Source organism: Bemisia tabaci, chromosome 5, assembly GCF_918797505.1.
Source record: "Bemisia tabaci chromosome 5, PGI_BMITA_v3".
Taxonomy (NCBI): Eukaryota; Metazoa; Arthropoda; class Insecta; order Hemiptera; family Aleyrodidae; genus Bemisia; species Bemisia tabaci.
In genome coordinates this window covers 2026845-2054040 of record NC_092797.1, presented here as the reverse complement: position 1 = coordinate 2054040, position 27196 = coordinate 2026845, and the positions used below count along the sequence as shown (strand labels likewise).

At 39.9% G+C, this 27196-nt stretch overlaps 1 protein-coding gene across 1 annotated transcript; it reads left to right on the top strand.

The window, feature by feature from the left end:
- Nucleotides 1–404: 404 nt before the first annotated feature.
- LOC109035526 (cathepsin K-like) lies at nucleotides 405–25800 on the top strand. Its single transcript, XM_072301018.1, has 9 exons — nucleotides 405–541; nucleotides 12015–12268; nucleotides 13236–13431; nucleotides 16450–16751; nucleotides 18839–18947; nucleotides 20617–20864; nucleotides 21881–21974; nucleotides 23963–24009; nucleotides 25323–25800. Exons 1-9 carry the CDS (start codon nucleotides 484–486, stop codon nucleotides 25473–25475), a joined length of 1461 nt encoding a protein of 486 aa, XP_072157119.1. The 5' UTR covers nucleotides 405–483; the 3' UTR covers nucleotides 25476–25800.
- Nucleotides 25801–27196: the final 1396 nt, after the last annotated feature.

Below are 27196 nucleotides of genomic sequence, written 5' to 3'. Positions count from 1 at the left end.
GGCATTTCCCATTTAAACACACGTATTTTAGCAGATTCGATCATTTTGTCATATTTCTCCAATAATTATTCAATTCATCAACCAAGGGTATCCTCGTGTTCAGTTCACTCAGTAGATTCCACTTGAACACGAAATTCATCAAATTTAATACACCTGCAAATTCTCTATTACGTGATAAAATAATAGCTCGACAAAAAGGTAACTCTATCCACGAATGCAGGTACAGGATTTCATTGAGGTACTTTACGAGGGGCAACCTGATAGCTGGTATACGCCATTCTCTAATTGCTTTTTCAATGCGCAGAGTCTCTAGCGCTCCGAGAAAAAAAGGGGAAAAATAAAAAATGACGTTGGAAAACCAGAAACGTCAGACAGCATAAGAGAACAGCTTTCAGTGTAATGCCAGACATCATGTGATATTGTGAAAAGGTTGCCCTCCTCGTAAATTAGAGTTGCCCAAGATTGGTAAAATAACTCTGAACGATGAGGTCCCATTTCTACAGTTTTGTTATGTGTGCGTGCCTCTTGCTACCTTATGGGGGTAAGTAACTCAACTTTTGAAATAAATCTACTTGAAGGATCAAAAAACACCGAATTAAATATTGTGAGGCACCTAGTTTGGAAATCTGCGAGATCTACCAAGTCGTCAGTTTATCTCTTCCGATAGCCTTTCCGATCAAACCATTGGACATATAGGTAAACATTTCCTTCTTTGATTAATTAATTGAATACAACAACCACCTCCCCCTTTTCCAACCCCTATGATTTGGTTAAATCATACCCCTGGGAAGAGAAGAAATCGCTTGTGTAAGAAAAAAATATATCGTCATAAAAAATATAGCGTTTATTTAAAATCAAAGCATGTACACTGGAAAAAAAGTATCTTGGACCCAAAGTCCATATTTTCAACAAAGACAAGGAAAAATTCTCTTGATTCAATTGGATTTTTGCTTGAATCGATAGCTAAGCCTCTAAATTTAAGTGCATTTCCTTTTGATTCAAGAAAAAATCCGCATGAATCAAATTATACTTTCCTTTTAAATTTTTTAAGAGTCTGGATTCTGGACCCGAAATACTTTTTTCCCAGTGTAAGGTTTTAAAAATCTTTCAGATAGCCATGTTAGATGATACGGTTTCTTGGAGCCGCGTTACGTTATGGACACATTTTTCCGACTTTTCGTAAAACCTCATGTATACTCTCCAAACCAGCGTTAAACCACTCCCCTCGGTATAGAGCTGATATTTCGGGCAAGCAAAACAGGGTCGGACTGGCTCGCATGTGACGGCGTAGACCCTTGGCTGGATAAAGGGGCGTAATGTAATATTTCCTGGTAGGGAATCCCCTGCGTAGAGAGGGGCTTAGAAAATTTTGGCAAAGCAGCACAAGTTTACTCTATTTTCAGGTTCAGAGTTTATTAATCGTACAACGTAAGAATTGCAAAATTGGACGTATTGAAGTAACTGACAGACTTCTGAAATTAAAGAAAACAAAAAATTAAAGCCACTAGACGCATCCAAGTACTATTATTTCAAAAATAACCAAGCCAGTGCTGCAATTTACACGAGCTTAAGACGTGGGTCTGCAACTCCATCCTGAAAAATAATCAGACAAGAACCTGAAAAAAGAAAAAAGAACAAGTATCAACACAGCCGAAGGTAGGAGAGATGTGTTTGAGCCTCTTTTTTACCTTTCTCCCGAATCTGAGCGACACCTCATTGACAGCATATAGCAGAGCATTGAGTTCACGCTTCGCGTCATCGCGCCTTCAATTTTGCAGACGCAACACGGACATCCATCAAGTACGAATAGTTGTATCTCTGCGCCGTCGTGTAAACGCGCATCCTTCCCTCTATTTCCATATTGAGTTTGTTTGCGTTTGTCTTATTCGTAATGGTGCTGCAAGCACTGCGTGAGTAACACAGCCGATGGTAGGAGAGATGTGTTTGGGCCTCTTTTTTAACTTCTCTCCCGAATCTGAGCGACACCTCATTGACAGCATATAGCAGAGCATTGAGTTCACGCTTCGCGTCATCGCGCCTTCAATTTTGCAGACGCAACACGGACATCCATCAAGTACGAATAGTTGTATCTCTGCGCCGTCGCACATTGGTTCCAGAGCCCGATCTGGGCGGCATTAATTAGAATACCACCTTTATTGGCGTGCCATATATGTTTATAAGTGTTTTTTGGGTCGCTGATAACGAATTTAAAGTCAATTTTACCCTATCGTTAACTACAACATGGTAAATACGCATAAAACAGCGAATTCACACTCAATAAGGGATTAGTAATTTGAAAACTTGTCTTAGTGCTCGAACTATGACAATTTTGACAAATTTAATGTTTACTCATTGAAGAGGATCAATAATTCTAGGTACTAAAAATAATTTCCTGTTAATTATTTTTTTTGGGGGGGGGGGGGGGGTAGCCGTTGTCAAGATCTAGTTTAACAATATACTCCCGGAATATTGCAGTTCAAGAAACAGTATGTAGTACAAACATACTTAAAATAAAAGGGTGTTCCTGATTATACCATTTCGGCCAATAATCAGAAAACAGGCACTAAATTTCTATACCAATTGATTTTTTAATTCAACAGCACGTTCGCTTCTAAATGTGTAACATATTTTGTTTGCCTGAAAATGGCAAAATATATTTGGCTCTACATGATGCCTAGGATTCGTACTAACGAGAAACTACCATTTGAAAGGTGTCGGAGGGTGACAATGTAGTTGTTTTCATCTGTTTCTGGGAGTATTTGGTCGTTTTTAGGAGGAAAAATTTTGTCTCCATAGAGTTTTGTAAACCCATAAAAATTATAGTTTTCGTAAATATTTTGGAGAAACGTTTAAATAGACTCCTCTTTGCATAAATATCTTGGAATGACATGGTTTTATAACATTGCGTAAGAGGACGAACGATCACTCACCCATAACATGCCTCATCCAGTACTCATGAGAAGTGAGCGGGCGACCTTTGAAAGGCTGTATTTCGAAAACCGGCAAATGATATTTGCCTCTACATGATGCCTAGGATTTGTACTAACGAGAAATAACCGTTTGAAAGGTGTCGGAGGGTGACAATGTAGTTGTTTCCAACTGTTTTTGGGAGATTTGGTCGTTCTTAGTACGAAAAATTTTACGAAAATTGCGTGAAGTTAGCGTAAAATTCCGCTATGTCCAAGGGTTTATCTAGAGCTTTAGACTTAATCTAAAGATATGAATGAATCATGGTAATCCTTAAAATAAACTTATGTTTTCGGACTCCAGCCTCAAAACGGTGTTTCTTGGCCTGTATTGGCTATGCAGCTCAATATTAGAAACACCACTTTACTGTGAATTGTGAGGAAACAGATAGAACCGCGGAAAGACGGGTCTGCGCGCTCGCCTTTGGAAGCTTATCATTTCGTTATTATTCATCCAATCATTATGATATTTGGCCGAAATACTCTCCAGAGTATGTAGTATCGAACAGTAGTGTTATTTTTCATTTATTCAAAAAGTCATTTTTTCGAATTAATGCCGCCTAGATCGGCCTCTGGAACCAATGTGCGGCGCGGCGAAGAGAGCAATGATGACGAGGACTTGAGATATAAAGAAGCCCTCGGCGCGGCGGTCGGCATGTGACAGATACGTAGTACCGCCTACAAAACTGCGTGAATACTTCACGCATTGCGTCGAACACGGTGCGGTCAGCAGCGGTCGGCGTGAAACGCATAGCGCCTACAAGACTGCATGCATACTTCACGCATTGCACCAAACACAGTGCAGTCAGCGCGGCGCGGAAGATGAAAGTATATACCCCCATTAATGTTTGTTCTTTCACAATGTGTTCGTTCATTTCTCATAAATGCAAGGCTAACTATATTTATTATTTTAAGTCGCGTGTCTTTTACCGATTTTTGTCAATTTTGTGGCATCCATATGGATGCCACACTGTGCGTCGAGAGAATTCTGCTTTGACGAGTAAACTTTTTTTTCTTTTAGAGGTACATAAAGGCACTGCAGACTATTATTTTATCCCTTTGCAGTTTACTCTATCCAACTCTAGTAATTATTTGACGGATGTACATGGATGTTTACAGATGTTTCATTTACACGGTTTAAAAAGTTTGACATGTGACAACGGGAAATTCTTCAGTGCTCTTGCTAGGCGAGCGGTATTACTTTATTGTAATCACTCAATTAGTTTATTTCAAAACTCCCAGTGGTGTGACTCGTTCATTTCGTCAAATTTTGGAAAGAATCACGCTGTGAAGTCTTTTAATTGGACTGTATTTTGCGATCAGGAACTGCAATTTTTAGCTCATACATAAAAACGCCCATCTGCATTGGAAAACTAATGGCATATACGTTGTTCCTGAAATGAGCTAGAGCTTGATTTTACTAATTGCAAAATGTGCTCCAATTCATCGTGAAAGACCTAACGAGCGGGACTGACCCCGTGACCCAAAGACCGTTTCCCTTTCAGTTTCTCTTGGAAGAAAAGTTGAGTTATTGGTGCGGTGACCCACTGACCATTTTTTCGATCAACAGGTTATCATCGACAAACAGCCCACATGTTAACATCGGTCGCTGGTGGAAAGGTCAATGACCCTGTCCCTTACACTCAGGTCTTGTGACCCACTGACTGAGTTTAGAGTTCATTCACCTTGAGTTTCCTCTTGATAAACAATTTTAAGATGATCGGTCCAGTAACTTACTGATAATAATTGTCGCGGTCGGATCAGTGGGTCAATGTACCGATGTGCAACCTGAATAATGGGTCAAGAGTTTCCCATCATTCATGAACTTCGCCCATGTGCCCTACTGACCCTGAGTTTAAGTCGTATTGAGGTCGTCAATACGCTCTTGCTAGGCGAGCGGTATTACTTTATTGTAATCACTTAATTAGTTTATTTCAAAACTCCCAGTGGTGTGACTCGTTCATTTCGTCAAATTTTGGAAAGAAAACACGCTGTGTAGTCTTTTAATTGGACTGTATTTTGCGATCAGGAACTGAAATGTAGGAACTGCAATATAGCTCATACATAAAAACACCCATCTGCATTGGGAAACTAATGGCATATACGTTGTTCCTGAAATGAGCTAGAGCTTGATTTTACTAATTGCAAAATGTGCTCCAATTCATACTTCGTGAATGACCTATCGAGCGGGACTGACCCCGTGACCCAAAGACCGTTTCCCTTTCAGTTTCTCTTGGAAGAAAAGTTGAGTTATTGGTGCGGTGACCCACTGACCATTTTTTTCGATCAACAGGTTATCATCGACAAACAGCCCACATGTTAACATCGGTCGCTGGTGGAAAGGTCAATGACCCTGTCTCTTACACTCAGGGCTTGTGACCCATTGACTGAGTTTAGAGTTCATTCACCTTGAGTTTCCTCTTGATAAACAATTTTAAGATGATCGGTCCAGTAACTTACTGATAATAATTGTCGCGGTCGGATCAATGGGCCAATGCACCGATGTGCAACCTGAATAATGGGTCAAGAGTTTCCCATCATTCATGAACTTCGCCCATGTGCCCTACTGACCCTGAGTTTAAGTCGTATTGAGGTCGTCAACCCTTCAGTTTCACTAAGCGGAAAAATCCCATGATAATCTCTGCGGTCAGTCGATCTAGAAAATTAATGCGGAAGCCAGGAGACCTCTTGACGCCTGGGAATTTTCAAGAGGGATGATTAGACCACCAACAAAATTAATTTCGATTGATTAAACACGAATTTCCTGGTAAATTTATGAATATTTTTCGTTCAATTTTTCAGACAATTTTGCTCGCAATTTCACCTATAGCTCCTGAAAATTTCAAGGAAGAATATTCATAACTTTCTTCAAAAATGAATATTTTATCGAAGGTCATTTGGCAATTCTAGAATGTTCATACGGCGTTCTTTGTTGGCATGGCAGTTCGTACGACCAGTCAAAAATTACGTGATGCACGCAAACAGAGGAAGGGTGGAGGGTATGTCGTCACTCCTTCGACACAAGAGCGTATTTAAAATTCTCCGTAAGCCCTACACCGAGAAAAAAAACTCGTGCGTGGGACCCGAAGTTTAGGTCATATGGATCTCTGAAGTTTTAATGTCTGAACGTTTCAATCTGAACGTTTAAATAGACTCCTCTTTGCATAAATATCTTGGAATGACATGGTTTTATAACATTGCGTAAGAGGACGAACGATATCACTCACCCATAACATGCCTCATCCAGTACTCATGGGAAGTGAGCGGGCGACCTTTGAAAGGCTGTATTTCGAAAACCGGCAAAAACCGGCAAAAACCGGCGAAAGATATTTGCCTCTACATGATGCCTAGGATTTGCACTAACGAGAAATAACCGTTTGAAAGTTGTCGGAGGGTGACAAAATAGTTGTTTTTAGCCATTTATCTGGAAAATTGCGTGAAGTTAGCGTAAAATTCCGCTATGTCCAAGGGTTTATCTAGAGCTTTAGACTTAATCTAAAGATATGAATGAATCATGGTAATCCTTAAAATGAACTTATGTTTTCGGACTCCAGCCTCAAAACGGTGTTTCTTGGCCTGTATTGGCTATGCAGCTCAATTAGAAACACCACTTTACTGTGAATTGTGAGGAAACAGATAGAACCGCGGAAAGACGGGTCTGCGCGCTCGCCTTTGGAAGCTTATCATTTCGTTATTATTCATCCAATCATTATGATATTTGGCCGAAATACTCTCCAGAGTATGTAGTATCGAACAGTAGTGTTATTTTTCATATATTCAAAAAGTCATTTTTTCGAATTAATGCCGCCTAGATCGGCCTCTGGAACCAATGTGCGTCGTGTAAACGCGCATCCTTCCCTCTATTTCCATATTGAGTTTGTTTGCGTTTGTCTTATTCGTAATGGTGCTGCAAGCACTGCGTGAGTAACACAGCCGATGGTAGGAGAGATGTGTTTGGGCCTCTTTTTTAACTTCTCTCCCGAATCTGAGCGACACCTCATTGACAGCATATAGCAGAGCATTGAGTTCACGCTTCGCGTCATCGCGCCTTCAATTTTGCAGACGCAACACGGACATCCATCAAGTACGAATAGTTGTATCTCTGTGCCGTCGTGTAAACGCGCATCCTTCCCTCTATTTCCATATTGAGTTTGTTTGCGTTTGTCTTATTCGTAATGGTGCTTCAAACTAGTAGCATAGGGCAGAGCATTGCGAGCTCACGCCTCACGCCATCGCCTCTTACATGTTTCATATGCAATGTGGACATCCGTCTTAGGCGAATAGTTGTATCGCGTTTACAGCCTCTTTTTTTTAAATTCCGAGATAAATTAAGGTTAAATTTGCCCGAGATTTGCTATGGTATGTCCAAATCAACAGTCATTTTGAAAAGGGAGAAATATGTTCAAAGGTCTTTCAAGAGGTCCATAAAGGGTGCGTACGTCTAAAAATCGAACCATCCATCGCTTCTAAGGGAGTTACACAAAGCGAATGAAGGAGAGGGATGATGAAGCGTTTTTATGTCAACAAAAAGGTGAAAATTTCACAGAAAAGTGTTTACGCTTCAGGAAGTAGTTCTTGGACCTATGTTTACCACTACCATGCGTAAAAGCACCTTTCTTTACTCTTATTACTCTCTCTCCCTCCGTTCATTTTAGAAATTTTCCGCATATATTCTCGGTCGTAATTTTTTATCTCTTCTAATTTTGCTATCTGTCAGAGGGGTGCGTTTTCGACGCGCCAAGAGGGCGTATCTGCCAATGGCTGATTGGCTTTGTGCGTGGCCATACCGAGCCTGAAGCAAAAAAAAAAAAAAAAAAAAAAATCTGCTTCTCCTACCTTTGTAACAAAGTGAGGATATCATCAGCAAGATGTCCTTCCGGTAGCTCAAAGAATATTTGAAAATAACTTCAACAATTCAAGATATATTAACGATAAGCTCTCTGAGCTCCTATTTTGTCACAGTTCGTTCTTGCGTCCAACCGGGCCGATTTTCATGATTTTTGCTGCTATCGACAAGGAATAGTTCCGAGCGGGCTGATTGTTGAAATTGGTAGACAAAGCGACTGACAAAGGAGATGTAGGGAGTATGCAGCGATATAAATGGGTGGTTCTTATAGACTACGGTAAACGATGAAAGTCTCTCGTGGGCTACCGTTAGTTATAGTCCATTACCTATCTCATTTGTCCATTGCAACCACCCATTTCCACCAATAGGCTCCCTCCATATCCTTTTCGTCTTCTTTGTCTGTAGCTTCATCAGCCCATACATAAGACCGCTCTTTTTAGATTGATCTATGAGAACAGCGTGCTAACATTTACTTTATGGAATTCGTAATTTACACAAACTATTACCGTACAATAAACTACAAATAATTGGTTTACAGTGCACCGACTCTAATGGTTCTAAACACCAATTGGACGTATTTCTATCAAAGAGAACTATGTGCATAAGGAAAGATGGGATGTGCGAGTTGGTGCTCCGGCCGTAAGAATGAATGGGAAACATACAGCGCCAGTGACGTCAGCGGCAACTAAGAAAGAAAGGACGACAGGGAAGGCGGTCTTTAACTCATGAGCCCTGTCCACAAGGCTCTAGATACCTGCCCACGGCTCATGCTGCCGAGCTAAGGAAGAATGCCGTATGAACATTCGAGAGTTGCCAAATTTCCCTAGATAAAACATGTAAATTTGCCAACATTCATGCATACTTTTCCTTGAAATTTTCAGATATTTTAGACTAAATTGCATACAAAATTGTATAAAAATTTTGGAAAAGAATATTCACACTTTTATCAGCAAATTCGGTTTTTATCGGAGGAAACTCCGCAACGCCTGAAGGTTCATACGGCGTTTTTTCCGTAGCAGGGCAGCATGGATGCCGCACTTAGTTGGCTCACAGTTCCGTTTTCTGAATTGGAGAGGCGGGATTTCACGTTCTGTCAAACGGAACTATGAGCACATCGTAAGAGCCGTGGGCAAGTATCTAGAGCCTTAAGGACAGGGCTCATGAGTTAAAGACCGCCTTCCCGATCGTCGTTTCTCTCGTCGTTGCCGCTGACGTCAACACCCCATCCTTCCCTCTGCACATAGTTGTGTTTCATAGAAACACGTCCAATGCGGTCGTATAGCATCGACCGGGATGAATCAGGCTTACGCAGATTCGCCGGTCTGTTTGGTGCAAAAAAACAATTTTCTCAGTATTAAGAAAAAGAAAAAAAAACTTTAAATTCAGGATAATACCATCATCAGAGCGCTTCACATCCCATGACTGATAAGGTCAAGGTAAGTTTACACAGGTATGGACAGAACTAAACAACTGGCCTCTGATTGGCTCTCCAGCGGCCCCTTAACGTCAGCCATTTTGGATGTTTTGATTATTTTGATTTATTATGTTCGGTTTATCGTTTGTCAAAATTTTGTGGGATTTTTTGCACAATTTTGGTTATACGATATTAATTTTAGCGTTTAAACGCACAAACGTTTGAATGTTAATTTGATTGTAATTTAATTAAAAAACGGGCCCCTTAACCTACGTCACGAGGTCATGTGACACGTACTGAGGCTCATGGGAAATTTTCAACTTTTCCATACCTGTGTAAATCTACCTTGTGATAAGGTGGCTATTCAGTGGAAAAAGTGGCATCCACGCGTTTCAGAGGATGAACGTTATTTTTTCGGACGCATTAAAAGGTTTTTTTTTTTTTTTTTTTTTTTTTTTTTTTTTACGTACTGCGAGACGAAACGCGCTCAAATTTTTTTAAAAAATTCTCGTTACTAGTGCAACAATTTTTTCTCTCTTTTTTTATCATTAGCGCATGGTGTATAAACAGTTTGAGAGAATCGCATTAGAAGCAGAAATGGACAATTAAACCTTCAACATTTGCCAAGTTTTGAAAAATTAAATGCATATTTTGTCGTCTGAAAATTTAATCACAAGAACGAAATAAGTCATTCGTGCGAAAATTTGAGAATCCTTGCAAAAAAGTTTAACGGAAAGTAGAGAATTTGGGGCAGTGGCGTGGCGTGCTTTTCGATAAATTTATATTTTCCCATTTGAAGCCGTGGTAAATAATCGACTATTAGGGTGTTCGCTGCGAACACCCTGTTTATCGATCCTTTTCGATGGGTTTAAATGACAGATCAATCGATTTATCGAAAAGCATGTCACGCTACTGGTACGGACTTATGGATAATTTTGAGGCTAGGTCATGGAATGGACCTTTAGGGCAGAGACCAGAGACCCTCTATTGATATCTTGGCAATGGTGGAAGCTTTTACTTTCGAGACTCCAACATTCAGCTGTTGACCTACCTACTAGGTTGATGTTGAGCAACTTGTTGAACTTTTCATTTAGCAAACATATCAAAGTTAGGGAAACTTGTTTGGCTCATGACGTCACCCGCAGCTCATCATCCACCTGGTAGGTAAGATGACTGTTACTCCAGGGTCGGACTGGCTCATATCTCAGGGCGTTGATCCTTGGCCGGCTAAAGAGGCGTAAAGTGATATTTTGCCCCCCCCCCCCTTCTCACCCGGGGGAGGGTTGTGAAGCACTCCTACGTGAAAGGCGGTCAAAAATGTCTAGCAAATCAGCACCATTTTACGCTATTTTCAGGTTCGAAGTTTATCAAGTAATCGCAGAAAGCGAAAATGGCAAAACTGAACATTTTCAACCAACCGGGAGACCTGTGAAATGAAAAAAAAAAGAAAAAATATAAAATCAAAGCTAGGTACCAGTCGCATCCATGCATCATTATTTCCAGAAGAATTGAGCCAGAGCTTACAATTACCTATAATACTGCTTTTAAAAACAAAAAGTCGGAAAATGATGCATCATTTTCGGGTTCATAAACCCGAGAAATATGTACGCCGAAAAGATGTTTTTAACCTCATCGAAAAATGAAACATTCGATTTAGAAAGTACAAGGTGACATTTTGAAGCAGAAACAAGGTGTTCGGTAAGAAAAGTAAAAATAAAGAGATAGGAATAAACGTATGTTAAATGCACCGGAGATCTAGATCAGGCGGCAGGAGGTCCCATATAACAATCATTTTGTTGGCAATGACAATTTTTTGGGACGTCACCAAACAATTGGAGCCTAATTTTGCAAGATTAAACATAACTTAATTTTATATTGAAATTCATTGACTGATTGTGAATGGCATGACTTCTTTTGGCTCCCCTCTTGAATCCTGAGTTTTTGGCGAACAAGGTGCACTGGTGCAATCATATTTTAGTGATATTTTCATTAACCCTTAGACGCTGAAGCCCGGTCAAATTGACCGGAGGCTTGTTTAATAAACTAGCCACGCGAGTGGGGACCGCAGTGCATACGAGCCGTAGATGTAGGTCTGTAAATATGTGTGCATTAAAAAACGAATCAAACCTCAATTGATAAAAGGAGAAAACATTGAGGAACGACAGAGTCAAGACGTAGTCGGGCATTTTAAATTTTTCTCTCGAATCTGAGCGACACCTCACTGGCAGCATAGAAAGGAGCATTGCGAGTTCACGCATAGCGCCATCGCGCCTTCAATTTTGCAGATGCAACACGGACATCCATCATGTTCGAATAGTTGTATCTCTGCGCCGTCATCAACGCGCCTCATTTTACTTTGCTCTACTTCCATACTGTGTGTGTTTCAGTTTGTCTTACTTGTATTTTTAGCGGTTCTTTAAAGACTGTATGAGCAACACAGCCGTAAATAGGAGAGCCGTAATAATCGAGCCTCCTTTCTTAACTTTTCTCACGACACCTCACTGGCAGCATAATGCGGAGTTGCGAAACATCACAGATTCACAGCTCGCGCCATCGCGCCTTCAATTTTGCAGATGCAACATAGATATCCAGTAAGCACCAATAGTTGTATCTCTGCGCCGTCTTTCCATTTGCTCTATTTCCTAATTGTATTAGTTTCGTTTATCTCTTGTGTAGTGGTGCTTCAAGGATTACGTGAGCCTTTTGTAAGCCTTGTGTAAGCCTTTGACGGAAAGGAGCCAAATTATTTTCATTTTGTTTAATTTTTTTCATTCTGCTTCTTGCGTAGTGTATTCCGACTCGGCGTGCGATTCAAGCAAGATGGATGACCGGAGTTGTGACGTCCACTGCAATTCCATATGGGGTAGAGTCCCTCTGTTCAACATTCCGTGGAGTTACGGAGCGTGTGCAAAAGACAAAAGTTGCGTTTGTAGATTCAACCAGAAAGATCTACACCAATTCACGAGTAATCCCTGCGTTCAAAGGTCCGTTTGGTCATCATCGTTCAAAGGCAAAAGGAAAATAGTTTCAAAGGAAATTAAGGTAAGGTTGCGAGGCTGAGAAAGAAAACTTGGATATATGACATGCGTTTAGATGAGAAATGTGATTAGATTAGGAATGCTCATTTTTTCAGCACAATTTGGAACCAATGGAATGCTCTTTTATGATAAAGTGCGATGCAAAGCATCTGTTGCTCAAAACATCCCGTTCAAATTCTGAATGAAAAGCTGTAATATTACAATACTTGATCCGTGATTGATCCTGAAATATATCACAATGGTCCACTAGACGAGGTGCAAATTCAAGCATTTTTATACACATTTCCGCAGCGAAGTTCCACATTGAGCACAACTCGCGCAACGAGAGTTACTGAAGTCAACTCCTAACTGAGATATCGATGGTGAAACTACAAGACCACACATCCCGTTTGTGGTGTTTAAAAATCTCCCCTCACATTTCATTTTTTTTCAGAGAGAATGAATCAATATCACTACTTAAAGTTTTCACAAATTTTATTCGCACAGAGAAGAAAAATCATAAAAGTTTTCAAGCAATGACGTTGAGGTTGAGTAGTTTATTATTGAAAAAGTAAAGTACGACGGAAGTCTGCAACATCGCACACCAAGATACGTGTTCTCTGGTAGTTTCACCGCGCGTCTATTTACGCGTCATTTTTATGCGTAAATTCAAACCTCCGCGTACTTTACGTAAAATTTCCGTCAAGAATCTTGTTTCAGGATGCATAAATAAACACCTTTTTCAGTGGTCCATAAAATGGATAATAAGTGCGTACGCTCTATTGACTATTAAACAACACGGAGATTCCATTATTTCACGAAGATGTATCCCACGGATTCTAAATGTTAGATCTTTTAATAGTTTTGAGGAATGGTCTAAACTGTATTCAGATGAAGTTATTGCGATTTGCAATTTTTTTTTTTTTTGGGGGGGGGGGGCGAGGTTCCGACGGCTTGGTGACAACTCATTTGCTCCTGGTGTGTATTTTCAGGCGCAAGTTGTTCGCTTGGATTCACGACAGCGATTTGAAGTATTCAAGAGCGCCTACGGGAAACAGTACGGCTCACAAGGCGAGGATCTGAAACGATATGATATTTTCAGAAAAAACTTGGTCATTATTGATGATCTTATGGCCAGGCGAAAAGGAAATGTCGTTTTTGGAGTCGGCCCATTCACGGATTTTACGAGTGAGTAGACTAGACTATTTTAGAAGATGCATGCGACTTTTTAAGCATTCTGAAATGTTTTTTTAGATTTAATTTGCACGTTGAACACGATTCGCGTAATGTAAATTCCTAAAATTAGTAACATTTAAGGGACTTAGGGGACAAGGCGCGTGAGTGCAGTTTTTGAAAACATAGAGATATTGATGTTTCAAATAAAACTAGTCTTAATGGATATTCTACGAAAAATTCGCTCCCTAATTCCAATTTTTAAGCATCAAAAAGTTAGTTTGAACTATCTTGCCGCCATCAGGATCCATGTTATTTTGAAACTTCAAACACGTATTTCTCGAAATGGCAAAAACTGCGCTTATGCGCCTTGTCCTCCAAGCGCCTCATTTTTAATTTCCATTGGTCACGGGGATTTTGAATACCCCGCTCACATGAAATATAATAGTCTACTTAAATAAAATCGCGCACTGCTACGATTATGACAAGCTTCTATTCGAGCAGTATTCCTTCCTCGCCTTGTGTTGTTTCAAGGGTTAACGTGCAACAGCTGGGTGGAGGCACTGATTTTGAGGCCGTCATATTATTCTGCCGTGCTGAGGAAAAACGCCGTATGAGCCTTCAGGCGTTGCCAAATTTCCCCCGGCAAATCACTAATTTTCAGGAAAATTTTTGAATATTTATCTACCAATTTCTCAGATAATTTTGTTTGCAATTTAACCCAAAACTTCTGAAAATTTAAATGAAAAATAGTCATAAGTTTCCTCAAAAATAAACATTTCATCGAAGGAAATTTGGCAACTCTCGAATGTTCATACGGTGTTCTTCCTTAGCATGACAGTATTATATTGCAGAAATTGCTATACGGCAACGTTCAGTGCGCGATTTGACTTGCGTAGACTTTTGTTTTTTCATGAACTGGTGGTTTGAATTTAGGCACGCGTCAGAAAACCTTGAACATTTTTCTTAGGAGTTAAAATCAGTAATTTCCGTTGTTTAAGTCGTGTTCTACATAAACGTTTGATAAGGAACGTCTCAGAATGCTTAAATTCGTACTTCGTCTGTGATCCATTGCCCTGTAAAACAAGCCAGGTATTAGGATATTTAGCGGTTTATCACTGTCGGCTGACGCACACTTCTAATAAATAAAGTATGATCTAAAAGGATATTTAGGCTACTAGAGGATCATTGCTATGATTAGCGTAGCCATATATTATGCTTCATGGAGCTTTCAGGAGCCAAGAAGTGACGGGCGTTGTATGAATTTATCGAAAAGGCAGATAATAATGAAGGTATTCCTTTCTTGTGCCACCGTACACTTTACATTACATTGTAAGACGTATTTCCTCAAATTCAAAAGCGATAGCGATACATCGATCATGGATGTATCGGTATCCGGCACCGCACAGGGGTCAATGGGGTCATGGAGCTCGCTGACTGGAAAACGCTTAAAAGTGGCGCCAGCTCTGCCGTCATATAGCGAAGAGAGCAGTAAGGGTCAAATTTTTGAAATCGAGTTTCCTTCACAATTCGTCTCAACTTATTTAGACAAAATCACTGATATACTGCCGTGCTAAGTAAAACCCGTATAAACATTCGACAGTTGCCAAATTTCTCTCGATAAAATGTTCATCTTTGAGGAAAGTTATGAATATTTTTCCTTGAAATTTTCAGGACCTTTAGGTGGAATTGTGAACAAAATTATATCAAAGATTGGAGGGAAAAGATTCATGTGTGTACCAGGAAATTCGTGTTTTATTAACGGAAATTTGGTAACGCCTGAAGGTTCATACGGCGTTTTTCCTTAGCCCGGCAGTATAGCTAAAACAGCAAAATTCGTCTTAATTATATTAAAACGAGACATATGAGAAAGCCGTAAGTGCACAAAAAAATAGCGCAGTAAGTGATATATTCCTCCAGAGAGCCAATGAAAACAGTGCTCTCAAGTACAGTGTCGCCCTCTTCTGCCAATTTCCAACCTGAAAAGTGTTCGTTGTTTGTACAAAATGCAACTACGAAAGCATGCAGTAGATAGCACTTACGGCTGTCTTGCCTAACAGTATCCTAGCATGAAAATGAAAAATACCCTTTTTATGCGATTGAAATAAAATCAGTCGATTTTTAATCATCCAAACGATTTCAAAGAGTCTTTCGGACGATTGGTGATCATTTGAGAAAGAACGGAGGCTTCTTCCAATAAAATTTTCCGGTCAGATGCTTCGGACCCCGTTTTCTCAATACTTCATTTTTGCACCTACTGCTCTCTTCGCTAACACGGCAGAGCCTCTTATATCGACGATGAAACTACCAGATCAGAGACCAAGTATCTCGTTTGCGCTGCTTAAAAATCTCCGCTCTCAGGTTATTTTGTTGAAGGAGAGCAAATCAATACCATTTCTTGGAATTTTCAACGAGTTTTCTTCGCATAGAGAGGGAAAAACACGGAGGTTTTCAAAAATTGACGTTAAGTAGTTTTCCATTTAAAAAATAAAATATGAGAGGAAGTCCACAACGTCGCAAACCGAGATACGCGGTCTGGTAGTTTCATCGTCGATATCCCTTCTGTCTTCTATGTCTATACTGCTTTGCACTGAAAAAAAAATCTCGGTATATTTACTAAGAAAAGGGTAAAATTACCAAGAATTCAGGGTCCTATTTGATCCCAGTTTTTTCTTGGTAAAATTACCATTTATGGAATTGGTAATTTTACCGAGAATCTCGGTAAAACTAATGAACTTTCTCGGGAATTTTACTGGACCTTGGTAAAAACGCCAATATTTTTTATCGACTGCAGTAATAAATTACCGAGATAAAATGGCAAAGTTACCGGGAATTGATTACCAATAAAAGTGGTATTCTTACCTGAAAAAAATAGTTAAAATGCCGGTTTTTAGGTAAGCTTACCAGTCTGTCTTGGTAAAATTACCAATAATTGGTAAAAAAAGTGAGATGGTAAAGGTACCAACGGACCTTGGTAAAAACGCCGAGAATTTTTTTTCAGGGTGTCTATAAATTTCAATAATCGGTCCGCAGGTGAGGAGTTCCGTCGATTCGTCGGGATCAAGAAGCTGAGGCGCAGACAACTGAGGCCGCGAATGCTGAATCCCTTCTCGCGAAGGTCGCGTTCCACAAACGGGCAGAAGCCCGGGAGAGCTCGGTCGTTGTCACCGGGGCGCCCGGGCGATCGCCCCGCTCCCAGACGCAGCGTCTCCGTCCCTCCCTCCTACCAGCCGGCGCCGCACAACTACAAACCCTGGATCGGCCCCGATCCCCAGGGACAAATCCTCCTCGACTGGCGCATCCCCGATCACCTTTACCCCCCGACCGAAGCTCAAGTAAGCCACCCCCCTTTCCAAATACATAAGTGCTAGACTGCCCAATGGCAACCCCTTATCGTTAGTCCCTCACTTTCCCCGTAGTCTATACCAACCACCTGTTTCAACCAACAGCGGGTCGATTATTGAAACTTATAGACAAAGACGACAAAAGGGATTTGGAGGGATCCTATTGGTGGAAGCAAGTGGTGGCAATGGACATAGGAGGTAGGTAATGGACTTACTAACGGCAACCCACTAAAGACCCGACAGTTAGTCCATCATTTCCTTCCTTAGTCAATAAGAACCAACCATATCAACCAATAAGATCGCTCCATACTCCCTATGTTTTCTTTGTCTATCGCTTTGTACATCAGTTTCAATGATCGGCCAGCTGGATCGCTTCAGTTTCCCTTCGTCATATTTGTTTACCACTTTGTCTATCATTTTCAATAATTATACATACATTTCATTGATTAGTGTAGCTGAGGATCTATAGAGAAGCGGAAAATACTATGAAAAGGTAAATAAAACGAAGGTAAAAGCTCCCTCCCCATGGAGCGTTACGCAATTCATAAACCGTCCCTAGTGGGTGGTGCGCAACACAAGTTTGGAGACTTAAACGCAAGGTTAAGAAAGTAAGCGCGATTCCGCAGCTAATACCAGATCCTTCCGGTGGAAGAGGGTGGTCGCAATGGACAAAATAGGTAAGTAATAGACTCACTAATGGCAACCCTTAATCGTTAGTCCCTTACTCTCCCCATAGTCTATAACAACCACCTGTTTATCAACCAACAGGATCGCTTCAGCTTCCCTTCGTCATATTTGTCTACCACTTTGTCTATAATTTCCAATAATTAGCCCCTGACATGGAGAACAGTGGTCAGGCGTGAATGATCGATTATCGATGTTAATTCATTTAAATGTGTGGTGAAGAATCAATCATTAAGGTGCTCGTTAGGAACACCCTGATGTTTATCAATCCCTTCCCATAAGGGTTTACATGGCAGATCAATGGATGCATAAGTGCAAAGCACGCCACGCCATTGTGGGCTGATTTTTTAAATTGGTGGACAAAACAATAGACAGAGAAGACATAGGGAGTATGGCGAGATCCTATTCGTTGAAATGGGTGGTTCATATTGACTAAGAAAGAAAATGATGGACTAACGAAAGAGTCTCCCGTGGCTTGCCGTCACTTAGTCCATTACCTACCTCCTTTGTCCATTGAAACCACCCGCTTCCACCAATAGGATCCCTCCATTTCCTTTTTGTCATCTTTGTCAATAGCTTTGTCCACCAATTTCAAAAATTAGCCCGCAGTGACGTGGCGTGCTTTGCAATTATGCATCCATTGATCTCCCATTTAAACTGTGGGAAGTGATTGATAAACAGGGTGTTCCTAAGGAACACCTTTAGGATCGATTCTTCACCACACATTTAAATGAATAAACGTCGATAATCGATCATTCACGCCTAACCACTTCTCTCTACGTCAGGGGCTAATTATTGGAAATGATAGACAAAGTGGTACACAAATATGACGAAGGGAAACTGGAGCGATCCTGTTGGTTGAAACAGGTGGTTGTTATAGACTATGGGGAAAGTAAGGGACTAACGATTAGAGGTTGCCATTAGTGAGCCTATTACTTACCTATTTTGCCCATTACGACCACCCTCTTCCATCGAAAGGACCTGATGTTAACTGCGGAATCGCGTTTACTTTCTTTACCTTGCGTTTAAGTCTCCAAACTTGTGTTGCGCACCACCCACTAGGGACGGTTCGTGAATTACATAACGGTCTATGAGGAGGGAGGTTCTATGAGCCTTTATATTACATGGGGGTAGGGGAGAGGTTAGTATCTGCATTATGACCTTCTGTCTAGGCAAAAAAGACGCAGAATCTTAAGATAGTTTGCCCACTTTCTGAATTTTTCATCCATTTTTTAAGTTTTATTTACCTTTTCATAGTATTTTCCGCTTCTCAATAGACTCTAGCACGGCTTATATATGTCTATTCTTTTGGAAAACCGGATATTTTGCAATTGTTTCTTCCTATTTTCTAAAAAATTAAAATATAATTAAATGATAAAACATTATTTCTGTAGACCCAGTTCGGAAGAGAATGTGACGCATGTTGGGCTTTTTCAACAGTTGGAGCTGTGGATATAAAATTGTCTCGGATGGCTGGCAGGATTGGGAAGGTCTCAGTACAAGGTGAGTTTCAGAAGTCAGGCCCAGAGTCAGTAGTGATACGAACAAGTTGTCAGCGCTGTCTTTCCTCCATTCGATTCCACGAAAAACGATTGCTTTTCGTGCTTTCCGTCTCCATCTTGAATCGATTTTTTAGATGGAGACGCACTTCGATTTATGTGCATCGTTTGTTTTGCATACATTCAAATGATTTTAAGGAAAAGTTGAAAGCGAACATGTTCAAGAAGTCAAGTTTTACAAGAGAAGAAAAATATGTTTATTTCAGCAACACTTGAAGTTGTTCTTGAGGGTGAAAGCAGTAAGTTATAACAAGTAACAATAATTTACGATAAATTAAGGAGCAAATCGAACGTTCAACATGTTAAGATTTTGCATTGAAGGTCTGAAAAGGTTTGCGTTTTAAAAAAATGTCTATTAAGGGTTTTCAGAGGGCGTGTAGCACTTTAGGGAAGTCGCTTAGAGAAGACACTTTGGCGCAGAATGGGCCTGTTGCAAACTTTTGCTACGGCAAAAATAATAGTTGTCCATCAGTAAATGTCTCAAAAATCACGATGAGCGCAGTGGCAAAGTTTGAAATGCACTCGCTTAACTTCACAATCTGTGTGAGAAATTTGCGTTTTTTTGAGCTTCCCGCTTCAAAAACGACACTACGGCACAGGTGAGCATTCTGATAGAGGAGTCGTTCCATTCAGCCCTTTTACAATAGCAATACCCAACATGGCCGACGACGCTTCCGCGCGCCAATCGCAATCGGGAGCAAGGTAAAGCAAAGCGGATCTTTAGGTATCAGCGCGAAGAAATCGTGAATGTAAACAGGCTGGGTTGTTAACAAATGGTTTGAATCTCATCCAGGCACATGTGTTTTTGCGGATTGGAGTCGGCCATGTTGAATGTTGTGTAGTATTTTAGTGCACAGGGGGTGGATGGAATGACACCTCTGACGATTTGTTCACAGTGCCGTAGCTATCGTGTTTGAAACGGGAATCTAAAAAAAAGACGCAGATTTCTTACGCAGATTGTGAAGTTCGGCGTGCATTTCAACCTTTGCCGATGCGCTCATCGTGATTTTTGAGACATTCATTGATAGAAAGAAATCTTATTTTAGCTCTAGCAAAAGTTTACAACAGGCCCATTTGCGTAGTTTGGGGAGCACAAATAGCAAGCTATTCGAAAACATCGGTCATCTCTTTGCATGCATTGACTGAACCAGTGAGCTATGTGCGATTTTGTCGGTATCGTTCATTTGCATTTCGCCTTCAATTTGTCCATATAGGCCACAACCATTCCGCGTAGTACGAATAGTCATCTATCCGAAAAACACATTTTAATTGCCCTTCATGTTTCGATTGAACAGATGAAACAATGTTGTTAACCTATTGGTAGGATCGTCCACTCAAGAGTCGCCTTCAATTTCGCCACATAGGCAACAAACTTACCGCGAAGCACGACTGGAAAACACACATTCACCTTGCTCTATCAACTTCGCTGAACAATTAGACCATAAGGCCAAGTTCAGATGATGGACTCCATTCCTAAATATATGTATTATTCTTATCAACTTGTTGTTCCAATCGTTCGTTTAAAACACAGCGAATGCAATTTTAGAAACATAGGAGTGACAATTATTTTGAATCGGAGTGGCGCTTTAATGGAAATCCCGAATTTTTCGCAGCGTTGATTGATTGCGATTCGCAAAATTATGGCTGTAACGGCGGAAACATAGAAGGCGCTTTATATTTCATGAAAAACAACGGAGTTCCATCTGCCGCTGTTTACCCCTACCGAGCAAAGACCGAGGTTTGTAAACAGTACTCGCCTTCCGTAAAGACCGACTACGAAGAAGTAGATCCAGAGAAAGTGGAAGAACGCTTGATGTATAGCCCACTCCCTTCGGCCATATATTTTGATCCGATACTCCAAGTAAGAAATAGACTATACTTACACAGACAATAGACTATAGACTATATAGACTATGGGCTTATATAGACTTATATAGACTATGGGTATGTAGACCTTGAACTTCCCAAACCATAAATCGCGATTGTAATGTTCTAAAATCTTCTCTCCTCTTTCGTTTTTCTAGTGGAGAATGAATCCGCACTATTCCTAAAAATTTTAAATTACTCTTAATGAACATTGAAGTTAGTGTCGCAATACTCTTGGTTCCTTTTCAGAGAAATGCAGTTCAAATTGTCGTCTTCCGGACGAAAGAATGTAACTCCATTCCAAGGCTACCACATTGCCTCAAACAATTCATCTATTTTACAAGAAAGTGCCTCTGCAATTTTAATACCTATAAAAGTTTTCTGATTTTTGCACGAAATTTGATGTAAAATTTGTGAAATTTTCAGTCAGGAATGCCCAAGATTCTCTTGGTTTGTCTGCAATTTGCGAGGGAAAATTTGGCAACATTGAATTGGAGTTACTTCCTTTCGTGAGGTAAGGGGCGAAATGTGAGACGGAAAATTCGCTCACTTATCCTAAAGAATGATCTGCGCACGGAATCCCTTCAAAGTGTTGGGTATGCAATGCCAAGTACGAAATGGTTATTACAAAGTGATTGCATTACACTATCAAAATTCTGTAGAACATAACGAGACGGTTTACTTATTACAGATAAATAATAATGTTAAATACAATTTTTTTAAGAAAAAAAAATAATTACATTATTGCTTAATGGTTAACATAGTGGCATAAACTCCATTTTGGTAAATTTTTTATCTTAATGGTGGCAGGGAAAAGTTATGATTTTGAATATCGCGCAACTCCTAATAAACAGGTTGGTGAATATACGCATTGCGAACAGGACAAAAATTCAATTTACAAAACGTCGGATGTGGAAATTTTTGAACGTGTGCTGTTTTGGTACTTTTATAACCAATCATATTCTTCGCATTTGCGGTTTCATCGAAGTTGTTTCCTTTTTTCCGTTGCAGCACTATGTTTCAGGAGTGTTTGATTCTGAGGATTGCGATATCGACGACTACGATGATACAAATCACGCTGCTGTTATCGTTGGCCATTACAAGGGTATTTTTACCATATTTATTCTTTACATTTCATCAGAAACTAATAGCGAGCTCCTAAAAGTTTTAAATATTTATTTACATTCGCGATTCGCTAAAACATTATTTGCAATAACCCTTTCTTGCATAGTGGTACAATTGTTGTACCACCCATTAAATAATTTTTTTGGCGGATCCGAATCGTGGCAACAAGGCGGTGCCGACTTGTATAGGTCCAGTAAGTGCTTCTCTCTAGCAGTGATTTTTTGTTTCACTCAAATCGAATGGCTAGTCCTATTTTTGTTAGTTTGTCTACATGAAAATGAGGTTAAAACGGTCAGCTGGTCAGAGCTCGAGGTTTTGGTTGTTTCACGCCGTTCAAAAAACTTTTGATGAGTAAATTTTACATTTTCTGGTTCCTTATGATGCAGGCTTTCAATTTTTATCAGTTACAAAAATTTGAAATTTTTTTGTTTTTTTCAAAACCGCGAATTTCTGGTGGTACATATATGGCCCACTAAGCAGCAGGGGCTCATGTAAGCAACATAACGTCAAACACAACTTGTTTTGTTTATCATTTTCTGGGGGTAGGGGGAGGAAAGAGGGGGGAGGGGGGCTAATAGCAACATCTTAGTAAGGTCTGTACAAGCGTCAAGCAGAATTAGGAAAGAGTTCAACAATTTGGAAATTATTCTAACCAAGATCTAATTTTTATCGATATCTCAAGAAATTACCTATTTCTAGCAGTTTTGAGGGGTAAGAAAGGTGGGTTTTGACTTGGTAAAACTTATTGAATTTGACAAAACATGATGTATGGACATGTCAGCATGCTTTTACTATGAAACTACTCCAATTTTGAAAAAAAATAATAAACAATTTCATGCATTTGAACCCAGATTTCATCAAAAAATCTAGTTTTTCGGGGTCAGCAAACAGCATAATTGGTGCTAAATTTAAAAAAAAATTAATTTTCTCACAAATTTCTGGTAAAATATGAAAGTAAAAGTATCAAATGAAGTTCTAGATGAGTAAAAACTATCAAAATATTTTTACTTAGGTATTCTGGAGTCAAAATTTGAAGAAAAACCTTCACGCTCCTCAGTTTCTCGGGTAAAAAAACACATAAAAAATGAAAATTTCGGTATTACATTCAACATTTGCTTATAAATGTAGCAGGAAGGAGTATATGTAACTGTTACTCTTATAATTTATCATCAAAAATTATCTAAATTGCATATTTTCATCATTTTTAACAATTTTTAGCAGTTTTGCTCTACTGCATATGAGGAGGTCCTTGCTGCTTAGTGGTACACTTGTTGTACCACCATTTTTTAGGCACTTCCGGTGATCGGATCAAGATGAAAAAATTCATGTGTCTTCAGGGAGCCTAAAGGAACATAGAACTCAAAAAAAAAAAATGAAAAAAATCGAAAATTAAAAATTGGTGCAAGAAAGGGATAACCCTGTCAAAAAAAAGAAAGAAAATCCACGAGTTCTGATACTTTACTGCTATTTAAAACCTACTTGCATGGAAGCTCTATAAAAAACCATGCATGTAACATTATGTATAAACCTCATGAAAAATTATAGCCATAGTTATGCCGTATGCGTCTAAAAAACAGTTTTTTTTCCCTTAAATTCAGGTGCACAATCAGACTATCCTCATTCATTTTTAGCTCCTACGGCTAATTATAATCCCAGTTCTTTCAATTTATCCTTCGCCAGTTTCTCCAAAAAATCGAATTTTCTAAACAGATGTTCATGAGATGTGCCTCAAAATTGGCCACAAATTACCAAAGCTCCATTCCCATGGACCGCATGCAGCGAAAAAAGGAACACTGATAATAGAGATGGTAGTTCCTCCTGACACACTACCATAATATCAGAGCTACCGAAGAATCACCCTTTTTTAAAACTTAACGCCTAACGCTTATGTGAAGTCTGCAAAGAATAGGTAAAAAGTAAACAACACGAAAAAGCATCTTAAATTCTTATTTTACCTTTTGGTTTTAGATTCATGGATTATTCGGGACAGCATGCCCACGAATTGGGGTTTACAGGTAAAAAATATTTTAATTTTGATACACAAACAAGTACATATGTTTCATCGAGTTATCAACGGCTCAAGTCGTAGACGAGAGGCGTTTATTGAGATTTCCTTCATCGTTTCTACTGCTTTGAAAATCACGAGTCTTGACTTTCGAAGATCACGCGGGACTCTAGGGCTCATGAGTTTTTGGACTTACCCTCGTCTAATAGAAACCGATTCTATTTAAATACGTGAAAAAGTCGAGAGTCGACATCATCGATAAATCGATACGAGCATCAATGTTGAAACATCCTCGATGTTCGTATTTACTCACCAAAACATCATAGTATAAAGCATAGGCGAATCTCGCGATTTGGCAACACCATGCAGGGTGATTCAAAAGTCTAGCACCAACCTCATAGCCACGAGGGTTCTTACCTCTTTTTAGAGCGATCCCCTTTAAATTTTGGGGATTACCAAAAGTTTCATCCTTTGACCTTGGAGCACTAACAAAATTGAAAGTTTCTATCTCAATGTTTTCAAAAGTTACGGAGGTGATGCTGGGTGCTTGTGGTGCGGTACTTTTGGATAGCCCTGTATAAATTGCATCCTTGTAACACTTAAAACAATCGATATCTATCGAGGATGATGGCGTCACGCAGAATCGATTGTTTATAATGAATTGAATTGGAGGAAAAACAGTGCTGTCATATCAAGTTGCGAAAAGACCCAAATGGACGTTATTTCTGCTAAACGGAACTTGCGACGTGTGGGAAAGATTGGGTGTGCTCGTGGTGAGCTGCCTAAGAAAGAAAATAAAAGTGGGCGTGATTCCTTACGGGGAAATGGAAAAGCGAGATTTAAAATTCAATCAAAAGAAACTAAGCGCCAACCGTGTGTTAACTCATGAGCCGTGGGCGTGTGACAAGAGCGTTGTGGACATGGCTCATGTGTTAATGAGGCATCGTTGGACTCGTCCAGCCCGGTTGTCATCGCTGACGTCACTGGCGCTTTTTAATGCCCATTCGTTCCTACGGCCCTCAACTAACGAGCACGCCCCTCACTTCCCACCTGTCTCTGGTTCCGTTTAGTAGAACTACTTCCAAATGGACGTATTTCTGTCAAACGGAACTATGTGTATTATGACGTAAGCCCTATTATACATATATTCTTATGGGTCTCAGGGCTCATGTCTTAATGCAGATAGTTCCGTTTGACAGATATACGTCCAAATGACTCTCGCTCTTTTGCTCTTTTTCATGTTTTTGCTTCTTTTATTCGAGACGCGTATCGCATACCTGGAACGTTGTTGAGATCTCAACTCAAGGACTGAATTTGTCGTAGGGTCACTGGTTGGTGAAGAAAGGAAGATGCGGAGTAGGAGTGAGAAGTTATGAATTGAAGGGCCCGTATCCAGCCCAACAGAACCCCACGCAGACCAATCAGAATCCGCAGCAAGCAAGTTCGTCGAAAAGGAAACGTCTAGACCAATCTTGAATTGTACGAGAGAATGTCAACCGAGAGTAATCATACCCGACAGTCATGGACGCTGTATTGCGGCAGCGAATTGTACATTACTATGCTGGCCTATTCTACTGTGCATCTGAGCAAAATCGATCCATCGCCACAAAAAACTATCTCCGATTTGATACAAAGTGATTTTTTGGTTTTTGGACAAGCATGAAATTAGAATTTTCGCAAACAAATAATGCCAATCACACACTTGTGAGCTTTGTTAAAGTTTACACGGAGAAAAAAACTTCGTGCGTGGGACCCGAAGTTTAGGTCATATGGATCTCTGAAGTTTTCAGATTGAGCATCTGAACACTTAAGGTCTAGCTGCCGAAGTTCAAGTCAGACATCTGAAACTTCAGTTCTTACATCTGGAGTACTTCAGATGTGAGAACCGAAGTTTTTCGGATGTGAAAACTGAAGTACTTCGGATGTAAGAACTGAAGTTTCAGATGTCTGACCTGAACTTCGGCAGCTAGACTTTAAGTGTTAAGATGCTCAATCCGAAAACTTCAGAGATCCATATGACCTAAACTTCGGGTCCCAGCACGAAGTTTTTTCTCCGTGTACCACATTAGAGTAGATTAGATTGAAAAACTGGAGGACAAAACTCAAAACACGGAAACTCTGAGAAGTATATTGTGACGAGTTTTATACTCGAAGTACACCTGTAGAAACTCTGTCCCCCTCAAAGGGTGCGACAGGAATCTAGTGGCTTCTTCGAGCGGAAAGCAATCACACCGGGCAAAAAAAATACAATGTCGATTAGAATACTCGAATGTAATAATTGTATGTCTTCCTTCGAAAACTTGCTCAACGTGAAAGAAATGAAAAGTCTATTCTACTGCAGAGAATCTGTTTTTTTTTGGGTTATATGTATGTTTTATTAATTGTTTTTTCATTTTTTTAAAAAAAATAAATACATAAAAATAGGTGATAATCCTTGTTTATATAAAAAACTCCAAGGTTTAAATAGGTATTTCACTGACGAAGCGTTGCTTGGCTTACAAAAAAGCGTAACTACACTTAGAAAAGAGCCCCGGAGATGACAGGCCTCAAATTTCAAATTAACGAGCCTCGCCTTTTTCTTGGTACTGGTGGATCACATTGTTTGTCAGTTTGTCACTCGTTCCGACCAGGTCGCCTTCAATACCTCGATAGGCAATATGAGCGGCTTTGGAGCAGTAATAGTTGCTCGCAGCATTTCGGCCACGTTCGCTCGGTTCATTCATAGCTTTAGCGGCTTAACAATTCACTCACAATTGTTTATCACTCGTTCCGATCAGTTCGCCTTCAATATCTCGATATGCATTATGGGTGGCTTGAAAGCAGTAATAATTGCATCATCTTGGCCACGTTCACACGCCCTTGTGTTAGAAGGGCAAAGTAAAGAATGGAAAGTGTATTATTTTTGGCTTCGCAAGGCCTAATACGACAAGCTCTTTTCCAATCACAAAAAAGAAATTCCGCTGAATTCTACTTTACTATCCGTTTCCTGGAATTGCTCTTTTTTTTCTCTCTCTCTCTAGAGTTGGGTACTTTTGGAAACAAGCTATTCAATTTCAATGATTCTCGTGGTAGGAGAATTTGCGCGCACATTTTTTATTGCGTCATCTGAGCTGAGTGCTGTGCAGTATTTTTTATGATTTATTTCCTGCAGATGTGGGGGAAAAAAAAGAATATGAAAATAGATTTACAAGTGAAAA